A 15,214-nucleotide genomic window follows, 5' to 3' on the forward strand; every position below is an offset into this window, starting at 1 on the left:
TATATATATATATATATATATATATATATATATATATATATATATATATATATATATATATATATATATATATATATATATATACATATATATATATATACATATATATATATATATATACATATATATATATATATATATATTTATATATATATATATATATATATATATATATTTATATATATATATATATATAAAAATATATAAAATATATATAAAATATAAATATATATATGTATATATAAATATATTTTTATATATATTTATATATATATATATATATATATATATATATATATATATATATTTCAAATATATATATGTATATATGTATATATATATCTATATCTGAAATCAAATGAAAACACACTGGGTTGATATAAGGCGATAACAAGACCCGTTCCTTCGCGAATATGGTATATAACATCTTAAACCCTTACATGCGTCTTGGAAATATTTCAAATAACCTATGGTATCCTTTCGTCAGCAATTTGTCTATACATCGGTAATTTCTATCTTAACCAATTTTAACATCAATTACCAGAAAAAAGAAAAGGAAATAATACTTAATTTCTAGGTGTGCAACAAGAATGAGAAAGTCAAATCAATCATAGATATATAAATTCATTTCAAACAATATAATGAAACTTGATTCCCTTTATAGGCGAAAAGCTAACATTGTCTGTAAGAGATTATACATATAAGACAACTATACAGTGAATTTCACTTGTTAATTTCACTTATTGCATTACTAGTATTATGTCTGATGTGACTTTCAGGAGCAAACCAGAAAGTAAACTAACCGAAAATCTCCAGACAAGTTTTTAACACTTCTATAGTTAAAAAAACTTACCTTACAAGAAATTGTTACACTCTAATTAACGAATCTTTAGTAAATATAAATTAAATAACAAAAAGATCGAATGACTCTTTTCAATTCCAAAGAAAAAAAAAAACGGAAAAAAATCTTTCCAAATAGATAAACAAAAACGGCACATCTACTTTATTATAAAGGGAAATATTATAAAGAGCAAAAATTAAGAGCATTTGCAGATGATTCAGACTAAAAAGGATATGGCCCCTGCTCAGTTAGCCCTGGCTCCACCGCTGTTAGCTTAATATATACTTTATAGTGTATTGGTCGTTGAAATGAACTTGTTCTGGACATGTCTTTATCGATGTAAATCGATCATAGAGCCACAACAAAGGACAGTTAAGTTAACAGAGACTAAATTTGTACGACTGCAAACATTTTAATGTCATCGACATGTAAATGGTTAAATTTTACGTACATAACGTGTGCGAGTAAGTAGTGATAATGAATTAATATTATTTACTTACTTGAAACATAATTTCATTGTGAATAATTGTCCATCTATTGTTAACTTATACAATTAAGTCTTTTGAATTGCTGAGTTATGCACTGGTTGCAGTAGAAAAGTTGAAAATTATCTAAAACTTACTGGAATTGTAATTAAAATAATTCATTCAGGCGGCGTCAAAAATGTTACAATATACAGTAAGTCGTAACTTTGTGACACTTATGCAAAAGTTTGAAAGAGAATACATGAGACTGCAGTTTTTTTTTATGTCATCGACATGTAAATGGTTCAATTTTACGTGCATAACGTGTGCGAGTAAGTAGTGATACTCAATTAATATGTTTACAGGGTGCATCTAATTTACTTACTTCAGACATTATTTCATTGTGTATAATAATGCAGCGATTGTTAACTTATAAAAATAAGTCCTTTGAATTGCTGAGTTATGCACTGGTTGCAGTAAAAAAGTTGACAACTTCTCAAAAGCCTACTGAAATGTTAATTAGAAGAATTCATCCAGACGGCGTCAAAAATGTTACAATATAAGTCCTCACTTTGTGACACTTATGCGAACGTTTGAATAGGGAATTATGTGTACATGAAATTCATAATTGCGTCAGTTTTGTTAAACTAGATGCTTGAGTGATGATTTATATAGACATTAAAAGCCAGATACAAACATTCCAAAAGGCAACGATACTTGAACCTGAAATGTACGGTCTGTCAATTTATTATCGCTTAGTCTGGACTAGGTGTTAATTCCATAATTTAAGGTACCGATTAAGAAGTGTGTCCCTTTTGCTGGTTCGTTGAAACTGACATGTTAAATTGTACTGAAATAGGAGGCATCGTAATCGATGGCCCGGTCCATATGACTTCTTTCGTATCATTTATTGCCTGCTCTTTTGTAATATTTTCCCAACTGGGTGGGATGATTGCTGGTGAACATCTATAATGCTTGGCAAATTCTTCATTATGGGTCTTCATTATCCATTTCCAGTAATATTGGTTCCTCGGTAACAGCTCATTTTTCGGTAGTATTTGCCATGAAGGAAAATCTTTTTTGTAATCTTTACAACTTTTTTGCTGACCACGTAATGTGTATGTGGCGATCTCTGAACCTACACGAGTTTCACAGTCGGCAGTTTCCAAATGGGGAGTATTTTGGCATTTCCCTCCAGAAATTCCACTTGGCAAATGTGTTAGAGCAAAGTGATATCCATGCCTTGGACCCTTGGGAAGAGGATTTTCACACGGAGCACCGCATAAAGGACATTGTTCAAAGCACATGTTGTTTGACACGAATGATAAAATGCTATCTAAGAGGCCGGACTTTCTTAAAAACGACTTCATCCCAGTTGCATTTGGAGCATCAGGTAATTTAAGCTCTTGGATAATAATGTTACTGAAATCCCGCTTAACAAATGTGGTGAATTCCTTGATGAAGAAGCTCAGATCTTGAACATTGTATGACAGTGGCTCCATTGAAATTTCAGGACTCACAGAATATGTTTTAGAATTGAGTGCGCGGAAGAAGTTTTGCACCCAAAGCTTGAAGAGACTAGAATCATGTTTAGCATCTTGTGTATCTTTTACATCAATGCTTGCATGTTCAATTGCCTCCTCTAGCCTCTTAATCATACTATTCACAGCATCATCCGCCTGATAACGCATTTTGAGATTTCGGCCTTTCACTTGGCAACACAAAATGGATAATTCCATTGTAAGAACAGAAGATACAAACTTCATTTGGTCTGTCGTATATGTAATGTAGTCCAAACCGCAGTTCTGCTTAATCATGTTGAATAAGACAAACTTGTTCATCGATCTGTTGTCAGGTCTGTATGTCAAGATATATTGCAGAACGTGTTCTTTAAGAAAATCATAAACATACGAAACAGCTAATGGAGTAAGTATGTCTTGGAAAACTTGGATCACTCGATGTGCAAGATCATCGGATTTGCAGAATGCGAGAAAATCTTTACGTAGTGACTCTTTTTCGTTTTCCATCAATGCTAAAAATGAATTTTCAGCTTCGTACTCTCGCTGGCGTTGTAAGGCAATATCACACAGTTTTCCACAAATGTGAAGCATCACCTTCGCCTTAAGGAGACAGTGAGGTTCAGATGAAAATCTTTTAAGAGAGAGCTTTTGCAGGGCATCACGTAGTACGCACTGCAGAAGGTTTGCATCAAACTTCTTTTCATAAATTCTCTCCTCCATATCCATTAAACTTTCGTCTATGATTCCCTTTAAAATATTAGCATTGTGATGGAACCATTGTTCGACATAACGACTATCTCCTTTTGTTGGAAAGTAATCAACCCAGTTATTGTCAACAGCATGTTTTTTTATTCCACCTTCTCTAAGAAGGTTTTCGATTCCTGACGAAATAGCCATATCCATTGTTATAGAAAGAAGTAGATCCTCACAAGTTGCCCTTAATGCTACTTCAGACATCACGGTATGAGGAAAATCTTCTTCCTGGTTTTTCACCCATTTATTCCAGTTACTGGCAAAAAGTTTTTCAAGATCATGTTTTTGAGAACTTTTAAGTCTAGAAGCAGTATGTTCGGCATCTTCTCGAAGTTTGGTTCTTAGCTTCGCCATTGCGCTGGGTATATCGTTCTGTAACTTTTTTGTGGTAATTTCATTCCCAAGAACTGCCATGACTTGAATCTTTTCCTCCGTTATTGCTGCTACAATTTGCTGCTCAACGCTTTTTTTATGGCTTAAAATGAAGTCTTTCCTGGGATGCTCTGATGCATATTTAGAAAATGAATCATGAATATTTTCCTTTTTACTGTTAAGGTCTTTGTTCAATTCCATTTGTATATTGGTCAACAACTTTTCAGGATTAGCATGTGAATTGAGTATTTTTCTTCGCCAGAGTGAAATAGTTTTGATTAAGTCCAATTTCATTTGCTTGATCCATACATTGACTTCCATACAGAGGTTATCAAAATCCACGGCTTTTATGCTGTCCTGAAAATTGAACAAAAACTTTTCATCTCTAACTGCTTTCCAAACGTCACGAATCCTTTGATTAAATGTTGAAACAGTGAACTGAGGTTTGATCTTTTGATCTTTTACATCATTTAATATGCTGTTTTTAACAGACATAACTGTATGGCCATACATCTCATGAGGTGGAGACATTGCTCCAGTCCACAAAGGCGGGAAATATTGCACGTTTTCTCCATTTATGCCACGTCGTAGGTCAAACACATCAGAAAATTGTTCGTAGCGACTTCCAAATCCTTCTTTTTTGGAGGCTTCCTTTATAGCTTTGTTCAGAGTGCTTTCTATTTGAGTCATGCTTACTTTGTTTCTTTTTTCGGCTGTGACTTTGGAAACTCGTTGCTGAACTATCCTACACTGAGAGTGAAGGTTAACTTTTTTCATTCTAATTAATGCATGAGCGGCGATTTGTAATAAGCCGATCATTTCAGGACCGACGTTTTCGCCTGCTATGTTTAGCAACGTAACATCCGATATACACAACACAAGAGTGACAATTTCATTGTCGAATCGAATATCGTCTTTAGATATCCTCTCTTGTGATTGTATTCCTTCTGAATCTATGAGAAATATAAACTTCACCCCCAGCTGGTCAACGAAATCATCAGCTACCTTTAACACACGCAGGAAAAGTCCTTTAGTGCACTGCCCTGATCTGACAGGAAACTGTACCCCAAACATTGTATTCAGCAATGTGGACTTCCCACTACTCTGCACACCAACAACACACATTACTAATATTGGAGGGTCTCCAAGTTTGGCTCTTAACTGAGTAAGCACACTTGACACCCATGATAATGGTATGCGTCCTGTGTCCCCATCCATTATTTCAATAGCATGTCCATTTAGAAGTAGGCTAGATGCATGTGTAGGCAGTATAAAGACATTTGTTTCTTCATCGGTTTTATTCTCTAGTTCTTCATGAGCTTCATACCACTGTCCTAATTCACGAATGAAATGCTCCCAACCAAAGCTTTTATCTCTGATCTCTCCTGCTTCCTTTAGCCGCAATTTTTCAAAACGTTGCCTTCTTTGTCTTAGGTCACTTTCCTCATGGTCGCGTTCAGACTGGTCACTGTCTTCGTCGACAGCATTTATCTTATCTTTGATGCACACATCCAGCTCTTCTATTGACCTCTCTAACTTAACGATGTTATCTAAATTTTCTCTTACGTTTTCGTCTTCCATTCGACGTAATTCCTCTTGAAGATAAGATACAAAATATCCAAAGCGTTCCACGTCATTTCCGGTCTCGTTGAGTTCCTTACGAAAATGTTCTATTGGTTTGGAAAGTCCACACTCTAGTTGTTTTTTTCTCTTATCAACTTTTTTGCTTTTTATTTCTTCAAGCAGTAGATCAACAGACTTCTCACTTTCACTACTTGGTTTTATTGGTTCTTTATCTATGACCACCCAATCGCGCCACACACTCTGAAGAGGAAATGTTGTTTCTTTATACTTTGCCAAATCTGCGATGTTTCCTAGATCAAGTAGTTTTTTGAGAGATGAGCGGGCCTTCCTGAAGCTTTCATCGTCGTCTTCAAGGTCAATTCCCCCACAATACTCGCCCAAACTTTCAAGACTACGTAAATCTGTATCGGGACATTTCTTACGATACTTTGTAATTGTGCAACAAAGCTCTTCACAAAGATTTTCTATTTTGAGAAATCTTACATAGAGACAATTTTCAACCCACTTTTGAGGTGTTTTAGGGGCGGATTGGCGTTCATCATCTATCACGATAAATTTGTGAATCTTTGTGTATGATCTAATTGTTGTGCTTGCACTTTTCAACCTGTCTTGATTTCGTTTAGCAATGAAGGCGATCGTGACATTGGCAGCCTTGCACATAAATTTGGTGGATGCAGGAAACGCCGTAGCATCACCTCTAAGGTTAAAAATGGCAATAATCCACTTCAGCTTTTCTGAGCCATTGGAATTTGTGGGAAGGTACCAAACACCCTCTACACATCCTTCAGAAAATTTTGGACGAACGGAGTCTTCTTCTTTGCTTACAAAATATGAGAACTTATGATGACCTTGAAGAGGTCCTAGTAAGTAATTTAGAATAGTAGACTTCGAGAAATTCTTAATACTACCAATTCGCAAAAATGACACAGAAAATATAGGAACTGTAACAATATGATGTTCCACCACAGTAAAATTGATGCGCTTCCATTCTTTTACTATGCGACGAAGGGACCATTTTAGGAAGGTGCTATTTACACTTTTCACTCCATGGAGAATGATAGGTACCGCAAGCTGACAAGCTGACATTTTTTCAAGCACATCTTGGCGTAAGAAAGTATCTGAGCAGTGCAGAAAGGCAAATACAAAGTCTCTTACACTCAACTCATGTTTGGATTCTAGCATGCATGTTTTTAGAAATTCTTTAGAACGTGCACGGTAATCAAGAGCGCCAATCTTACCCCAAAACAATTCAGCAACACTAACATTCTCTTTTAACATATGTGGATTTTTAACATGACACAAGTTCTCCAAGCTAAGGCGACCTGGAAATTTGTCTTTTAATCCGAGTTCGAGCAGGAATGCAGTAAAGGAAAGTGCCGGCCCATGCGCATCGTCACGGTTGGCATCCTTGTCATCATCTTCTTCATCAGTTTCATTATCTTCTGGGAAAATTTCACCACCGTCTAAAAAGAACAACGACCAAACCATAACTTATCAACAACAAACTTCACATCATTTGCATTACTCCTCAACAACTATACATATCTACGTGAATGTCACCATACCTCATACCGATCGAATACTTCAATTGAAGCAGTTTTAATTGGGACAATTAACACTTCGATGTCGCATACCCGAATGAGCAGTAGAGCACTCACTTTTGAAGCAACAGCGTAAAATTGTTTCTATTGTAGTTGTGAAAAGGTGACTCTGCCATGATGCTTTTCTAGTTAATCTTCTGGCCGACCATATACTTTACCTTGAGGAAAACAGCATTTTAATATGACATGGACTACATGAGAGGCGTATTAAGTTTGCGGCAATCCTTTAACAGCTTTTATTACGTTCAAGAGCAACAATGCATGGTCGTCTAGTCCACTCAGTCGAATCCTGTGCAAGTCATACAGAAATAATACTAGGTTTGTCAAACCACTCTTTCGCCTTTATTAGCTTTAATGGTAATTTCTACAACATCGAACATGAAATGAGCAGAGGTAATGACGATGATAATAAAACATAATAGCCATTCTCCATGTCCTGATTTTTTTGGATGTTTAGTATAGGAATATCAAATACTACCGTCGCTGGTTTGCCTGCGACATTTGGTTTACCTTTATTCATTAGTTTACTTGGTCTTTTGTAGTTATCTGTTTGGTTCCTTGTCAGCTAGGAAGGAAATGTCTACATGTCAATTTGAAAAGCTGAACGTTGACATCTGCATATTTATATATTTAACGGATTTTCTCTTACCTACTGAATTTTGATAAGCCGCCACAATGTCAGCAGCTCTATTCAAGTCTAGCTTTCTTAATGATGTTTCGAGGTTGGTCACGTCATGTTCATTTATTGTCTTTTTCTGTGTTAGAAAATTAAGCAGTTCCAATCCCGGTGATTTTCTACTGAGTATATCTTCTCTCTGAGCAGGTAAAACATTGAACAAGACACAGAGGCGGGAGCAATGGTCAGTGGTAAGGTAACCTTCAAGTGATGTCTTAAATTCCCCAAAATCACCATTTGATGCTTCTGCCGAAGCCATGGCTTTAGTGGCTGTGAATACGAAGAAAAATGCAAATATTAGTTAATAATTATACCATTTTTTTAACAGAGTGAATCATCGTTATCGATTTATCATGCATTCCACATAAAGCGATTTAAAATGCGATTAAGAAAACAGACCACAGCACTGTTGGATATTTGCATAGTTAACATGTTTTGGAAACTTTTGTTGTCAAGATCAACAACGGATTATGTGCTAACAGGCTTAATGTACGACAGATCTCTTCGGATTAAGCCCTGTAAGTTCGCTTCATTATGTTAAATTACTGAACAGATTGAATAGTTTCCTGATATATAAAACAAAATAAATGGGTCTTAAGTAGACCATTTTCAATGGCATCTGATTCTTGTTGTTGATTCGGACATATATACGGCACGAGTTTCTCTTGATTCATTTAACTTCTTTAATATGATATAGACATAAATAACCATCAATTTATTATAAGCTTTAATTTATTGTTCTTTCAAACGTTTCCATCGTGACACAGAAAACGTTCCAAAATGATCATCAATTTATCATCAGGATTAATGTAAAATGGAATCATTAAAGTTATACATCTTATTTTAAACTTGCACAATGCAGCAAACTATAACAGAAAAGTAATCTTTTTATGGTTGGAATGTACGTATCACTTGTAACTTATTGGGGGGGGGGGGGGCGTTGTGGACAAGAGGTTAAGGCAGTGAACTTGTGATATATGGATTACATGTTCTAGTCCTGGCCAGATCATCGCGTTGTGTCATTGGGCAAGGCACTTTATCTCTATCAAACACGATTGGTGTAAACATTAACTTCAGGCAAACGCCTGAATGTTCACGCATAATCGCAAACTGACGAGGGTTCAGATTGACTCACCTGCGTACAAAAGTTATAGCTTACTTTAAACATGTTTTCCATTCAAATGTGTGTATCAGCTTGTTCTAGCTACTAGGACACGCTGCATACAAAAACTGTATAAGCACAGATCATAATTACAGACGACAGAACAATTGTTTTAAGATCAATACCATGATAGCTATACAGGGCGTAAGGAACATGGTATAGTAAGATATGATGTGTCAAGGAACTATTGAAGAAAGGTGACTCGAAGGAAAGTGCAGGAGTACCAAGTGCAGCAAGGTGTAACGTTACTCTATTTTTGGTAAATGAACAGTTTCTAATTTTAATGGCAGTGTGAGCTGAAGACATTAATACAATATATATATATAAATATATATGTATATATATATATATATATATATATATATATATATATATATATATATATATATATCACATATATATATCACATGAAACAAGAGATACAAATTACACCATATTGCTTCCCTGGGTTTCACGCACGCATAGAGCGACGATCTTCAGGCCATTGAGTGGTCAAAACAGACTACTTTTTTTCAACCGTTTACGGTTCGATAGCTGGGAGTTCCCATGGCGACACAAAGAAATAAATATATATTCATATATATATATATATATATAAACATATATATATATATATATATATATATATATATATACATATAAATGAAAACGTAATGAGAAGGAAAATCCAGAACAGTGAAAAAATTTCCAGCCTCCACCGGGATTCGAGCCCGGGCCTCCCGCTTTCTACGCGGACACCCTAACCAACTAGGCCATGGACGCTGACTGCATGTCCAGAGGTTCGAAACCGGTAATGAAGGTCGTAATTTCATTGTAGGCGTTTGACACCTGTATCGAACAATACTTGTTCTGTTTTAGTGACATATTATGCCTCACTCTAGAGATCAAACATGAAGCTAACCAACTCGAAAATCATTTGTAATTCCTAAAGCCGAATCTCGAAAGAGATACTTTGAACATACTTTATGTTAATGCAATGGAGGTTAACGACAAAAGCAAATGAATATATATAAATGAAAACGTAATGAGGAGGAAAATCCAGAACAGTGAAAAACTACCAGCTTCCAGCGGGATTCGAGCCCGGGCCTCCCGCTTTCTACGCGGACACCCTAACCAAGTAGGCCATGGACGCTGATTGTATGTCCAGAGGTTCGAAACCGGTAAGGAAGATCGTAATTTTAAATATATATATATATATATATATATATATGACGAAAAGACGTTTTACACAATGGTCTGTATTTATGGATATCCCCAGAATGGCGCAACAAATTCATAGATACATTGCCTTCAAAGCACGGCACATCTGGACAAATTCATTTTAGAAAATGTCAACAGTCCACCAAACTTTACCATCAACCCTGCTCAATCTATGGCCATAAAGAATCTTCGTAAAAGCCCTTATATTGTATACGTTAAGCGGGTAAAGTAGGTGCCACCACTATTCTTAATACTTCTCACCTGGCCTACATCACTGAAGCAGAGGAAGAACTAAGTAACTCTGGTTTCTATGAGTTACTACGGAGAACCTTCCAGACTCTTCCAGTCCAAAATTGATGATTTGTGCCACACATGTAGTACCGGAACACGTTGCGACCAAGGTAGTAGAGTAAACACCAAAGCCCTCGTCGTTAGGAAATATCTACACTTTACCCAAAGTACACAAACTTCCCAAATTGATAGCCGATGCACAACAAGCACTACCCGGAGAAAATCCGTCGTCAGGACAAGTATGAACATTAGCATAGATACATTGACGATATGCTTTTGTCCGGCCACATGGTGAAGAAACGCTCAAGTCTTTCTTTCAACATTTAAATTCATTTCATCGAAGCATCAAATTTTCAGTAGAAGTTTCTAAACACCAAATATCACTTCTAGATGTTCTTGTTAGTTGGATAGCAATGCCTTAACCACGTCGGTCTATTATTAAGCCGCTGACATTCATATGTAATTACGCTTAAATAGTTTCACCTACATATGCTCAATATTTCTTTTGTTTACAGCCAATGCCTTCCTCGCATATCCTCCAACCAATTATGAACATCAGGTATCAAATTAAATTGCATGTTTATTTCTTGAACGTCGGATGACCTCCTCACTTAGTTAGACAGGGTATTTCTAGGGCAGACAAATTGAACCGTGAGGACAGTGAATCCAAAAATCCTAATAAATGCATTCCGTTTGTGACTTATTACAACCCACTCATCAAATCCTATATGAGCTCTATCAAACATGATTTTGCTTCATTCAAAGACGATCAATCTGTAGGAAAATCGTTCAAGGTGCCACGCATGCTAACAACACCCAGCCATAGATTTTTGTTCACTTCCTCCAGATTTTGTACCCAGTTTTCGACCTCCGCAGGTAATTTCCGTTGCGGAAAATCTCGGTGCCAAATCTGCCCCCATGTTACCCCGGGCACTGTGGTTGAAATTCTCAATGTTGACTATGGTCTATGACCCCCTTCCCTCTATAGTGATTCTAGCAAATATTCTACTGTGTTCTTTCTAAAGAGGGAACAAATGTAGGTGAAACAGGCTCTTGTTTCGGCTTACGATTTAATTAATCACAAAACATCAATTCGTGATAATTTTGCAGGATTTCCATTTCCGAATATTTCAATCTTCATAGACATTCTCTCAAAGGATAAACTACATTTTAATTGCTTCTGATTTCAAATATGTAACTGAACGTCAACGGAAATGAATCGATTGCATCTTTCGTATTAAATCTCATATCACCGGCCTCAACAAAAACTTGGGACCCCTAAGAAACTACCGGTTCCACAAACATATTTGCCCGTACAGCGGACGTGTATTACTCCTGCACCGGTTAGCTGCATCCGTAAATCCATACATATCCACAATCCGTTCTTTAAATGCTTTGCTCCTTAATCCGCTTCCTGTCAAGTCATGGTTTATCTGGTCCCTATTCCATCAGTGCAACTCACACTTATCTATAGCGTCATACTTTCATTGTGTTACATTATGTACTTTTCATTCCACTGCTTAATATTGCTGTCGAAGGTCCCATACCTACACGCATACACACACACATACACGCACGCACCCGCACACGCATATACATATATACATATATACTGTGTTCCCTATCAGGGAAGTAAAATGGCAAAACAAAATTGTTGGAGTAATATTCATAAACATAGGCCTATAACTGAATGCTAACATTACCTTTAACACATTACTGGAACACCAACTGTTAAAAACTTAAAAATCAGTGCAAATTTAAACGACTTTATGCCTATGAAGCGTAAAGTATGAACCCAGGTTTAACGTTTGCTACCTTATGAGTGTATAGTATGATGCACTACTGTAGCCTATACAAATACCTGGAAGGTACCACGCCTATAAGAACATCAGTAGCAAACGCGAATTAAAGCCATTCTGACAGTTAACCGCGGAGTCTACTTAAGGGTAAATTTGAGTAAATATTGATCGATATACTCACCGTTCAGCCCAAAACACGTCACTTCGCCGTCGTTCTTGGATCTCTTCTAAGCAGTATTTCTGCAGCACAAAGAACTCACCACTACATTATGACTCGCCTTCATGAATGTCTGACTCAATGTGACCTTTGCCATTCTTGATATGGAATAGAATTGTTTGAAATTAAAGCGGCATAGTACATTTCTACTAACGGTGGGCATTAGGTATCATTTTGTAATTTCTCTAATTTGCAGAACATGTAAGGAACTGTTCTCTAAATGCATTGAGCAAATGGTTTAATTAAAATATTATGAATTTAAGGGTGGTTCTTATCACCGATTAGAATATATATATATATATATATATATATATATATATATATATATATATATATATATATATAGGAATAACGAAAAAAAAAACAACTATGCTGCATTTAGAGAAAGGCTGGATCTCGAGTGAGATACAATAATTGAATTAGGTAAGTGATTGGAAGTAAAACAGCCAATGTTTGACAAAGATGTCGGCATGGTTGTAAAGGCAAGGGACTTACTGATTTCTGCTGAATTGAGCAGAAGTCTTAGAAATTCGGATTATTTTAATCCGATTCCGTCGTAATTGTAAAAGAATTGTTTTGGTTTATCTTATATATATATATTTATATATATATATATATATATATATATATATATATATATATATATTGTTTTGGTTTATCTTATATAAATATATATATATATATATATATATATATGTATATATATATATATATATATATATATATATATATATATATATATATATATATATATATATATATATATAAACCTAATTGCGGAATAAGGAGAAATATGTGGCAAAAAAATGTACGGTAGGGAGAAAGTGCCGTTAAGGGGAAAAAAACATTTCCCCCTAACGTTTTGAACGTCAGTTTTACCAATATAACGTGATCCGACACTCAAAAAAAGTATCAGGTTGTGAAGAGGAGTCGATGTACTGCATATTCATGGAATTTGAAAGATTTTCAAAGTCCCTAACAGGTACTTTTTTGCTTTGTTATAAAACAAGAAAAATATCAGCTATGAAAAAAAATGAACGGTAGGGGGAAACGTGGTTTTTTGGTGATATTTCTTGATTTTTATATAAATATTTTCATTATCTCTTGACATGCAGTACATAATAACATGCTAAACATCTCCAATAGTCGGATCGATTGATTTTACCTGCCCTGAAACAGAAAACCCCCATATACCATTTTCGGCTGACCTATTTTCAACAGTCAAAACATGTATCTTTGTGCACATGCGCAGTATGCACTTAAATCTTTGTGCACATGCGCAGTATGCACTTTTACTTTTCGTGTACAGGATTGGAGGAAAGGTACCGTACATCATACATTATTTATATCATACTGTATACAACAACTCTGGTCTAAGTGTTGTAGCGACGACGAAATGTTCGTTGTTGATGGATCGCTGGTAATTGAATTTGGCGATAGTGACAATGGGCCCGTAAGTTTAAATTTAAACGATTACTCGAAGATTATTTACTAAAACAAACTAAAAATCAAAACCACAGATGTTACGTTTGATTTCTTTAATCGCTCTGTGACACAATCGCCGATGTTCTCAGTTCTTACTGGATATTGGTCAGACAAACCATGTGGACTTAATGTGACTTCTGTAATGCATTTGTCGATCAAATGATTTTCCCCTGAACTCAGGACAAAGTTTTCATATGCCATCGGTCTTTGGAAATAAAAATGTCAGACATCAGTGTGACCGTGGGGTGAGCCATTTTAACAGGAATGAGTCAATGTACGTGTGGGTCATGTTTATATTATGTTGCACGCGCAAAAAAAATAATGACAAAAAGGATGTTGTATCATATTAGCAACAATAGTCTCTTGGTGCATATTTTTTTCGCAGAACCAGCTGGGTCTAACGTTATCTAATAGGTATAGGCCTAGTGTGTTGTGATCGCCCATTTCTTGAGCATAGGGTTAGGGATAGGATTACGTTCGAAGGATATGGTTTCTCTTTTGATCTGTTTTGTGACAATGTAGCGTGCTGGTTCCGTGGGTCAATCACCTAATTAGAATCATTTTCAGTGAAAAGTGCGGGATAAATCAAGAAAGGTTGACCTTGCTGTGTATTCATCAAACTTTTGCAAATCCGAATTCTGCCAAAAAAGTGTGAAATAGGCCAGCATTAATGGAACTGTATTAGCATATGACAAACACATTGCAATGAACAGATGTGTTGATTCAATCACATACCTTTACTTGAATAGCATGGTACAGTGCAATAATTGCATAATTGAAAGGATAATGTTTTCTTCGGTTGTCTTCATCAAATAACGAATTACTTCCATGTTTTGATGTATCTTTACATTTCTTGAGGGATGCAAAATTAGATATATGAAGGGATTTTGAAAAGATATATTTGTCTACGTTCGAACCATTTGTCTCCTATGTGCTCTACTATCATTTTGTACGCTCTAATTTACTCAAGGTACTGATGAACTCAAATTTTCCCATACTATGCCAAGAATCCTGTATTGATTTAGTGACTATGTAAGGCTTATTTTAGGTAGTTCGGGAACGGAAAGCCGGGCCTTAGCTTACACTGATAACATCTAATTTAATCAAAGTACTGATCAACTCAAAATGTACAGAACATACACTTCCAATAGCGCGTGATTTTAATCCCGCCTCACCACAGCGCAATCCAACAATGCGCGAGCCATGGGTGACATCATAATAACAATAACAAACTAGAATATGCTTCACA

General features: G+C 35.7%; 1 protein-coding gene and 1 non-coding gene across 2 annotated transcripts; both read right to left on the reverse strand.

Moving 5' to 3' along the window:
• Window positions 1-341: 341 nt before the first annotated feature.
• On the reverse strand, window positions 342-12,555 carry LOC139968616 (interferon-induced very large GTPase 1-like). Its single transcript, XM_071972797.1, has 3 exons — window positions 12,445-12,555; window positions 7,785-8,081; window positions 342-6,997 (listed from the first exon to the last, which is right to left on the reverse strand). The coding sequence occupies exons 2-3, from the start codon at window positions 8,068-8,070 to the stop codon at window positions 2,103-2,105; spliced, it is 5,181 nt and encodes a 1,726-aa protein (XP_071828898.1). The 5' UTR covers window positions 8,071-8,081; window positions 12,445-12,555; the 3' UTR covers window positions 342-2,102.
• Window positions 9,663-9,735, reverse strand: Trnas-aga (transfer RNA serine (anticodon AGA)). Its single transcript has one exon. It is a non-coding gene; the product is annotated as a tRNA-Ser (tRNA).
• Window positions 12,556-15,214: the final 2,659 nt, after the last annotated feature.

The sequence above is a fragment of the Apostichopus japonicus genome, chromosome 1 (genome assembly GCF_037975245.1).
Source record: "Apostichopus japonicus isolate 1M-3 chromosome 1, ASM3797524v1, whole genome shotgun sequence".
In the NCBI taxonomy this organism is placed as follows: Eukaryota; Metazoa; Echinodermata; class Holothuroidea; order Aspidochirotida; family Stichopodidae; genus Apostichopus; species Apostichopus japonicus.

Bases quoted from the DNA above. Each gene is read 5' to 3' on its own strand.
- LOC139968616 (XM_071972797.1), bottom strand. From the start codon at position 8,070: ATGGCTTCGGCAGAAGCATCAAATGGTGATTTTGGGGAATTTAAGACA. The intron at 6,998-7,784 runs GTAAGAGAAAAT...TGTTCTTTTTAG, and splicing joins GGCTTATCAAAATTCAGTAG to ACGGTGGTGAAATTTTCCCA.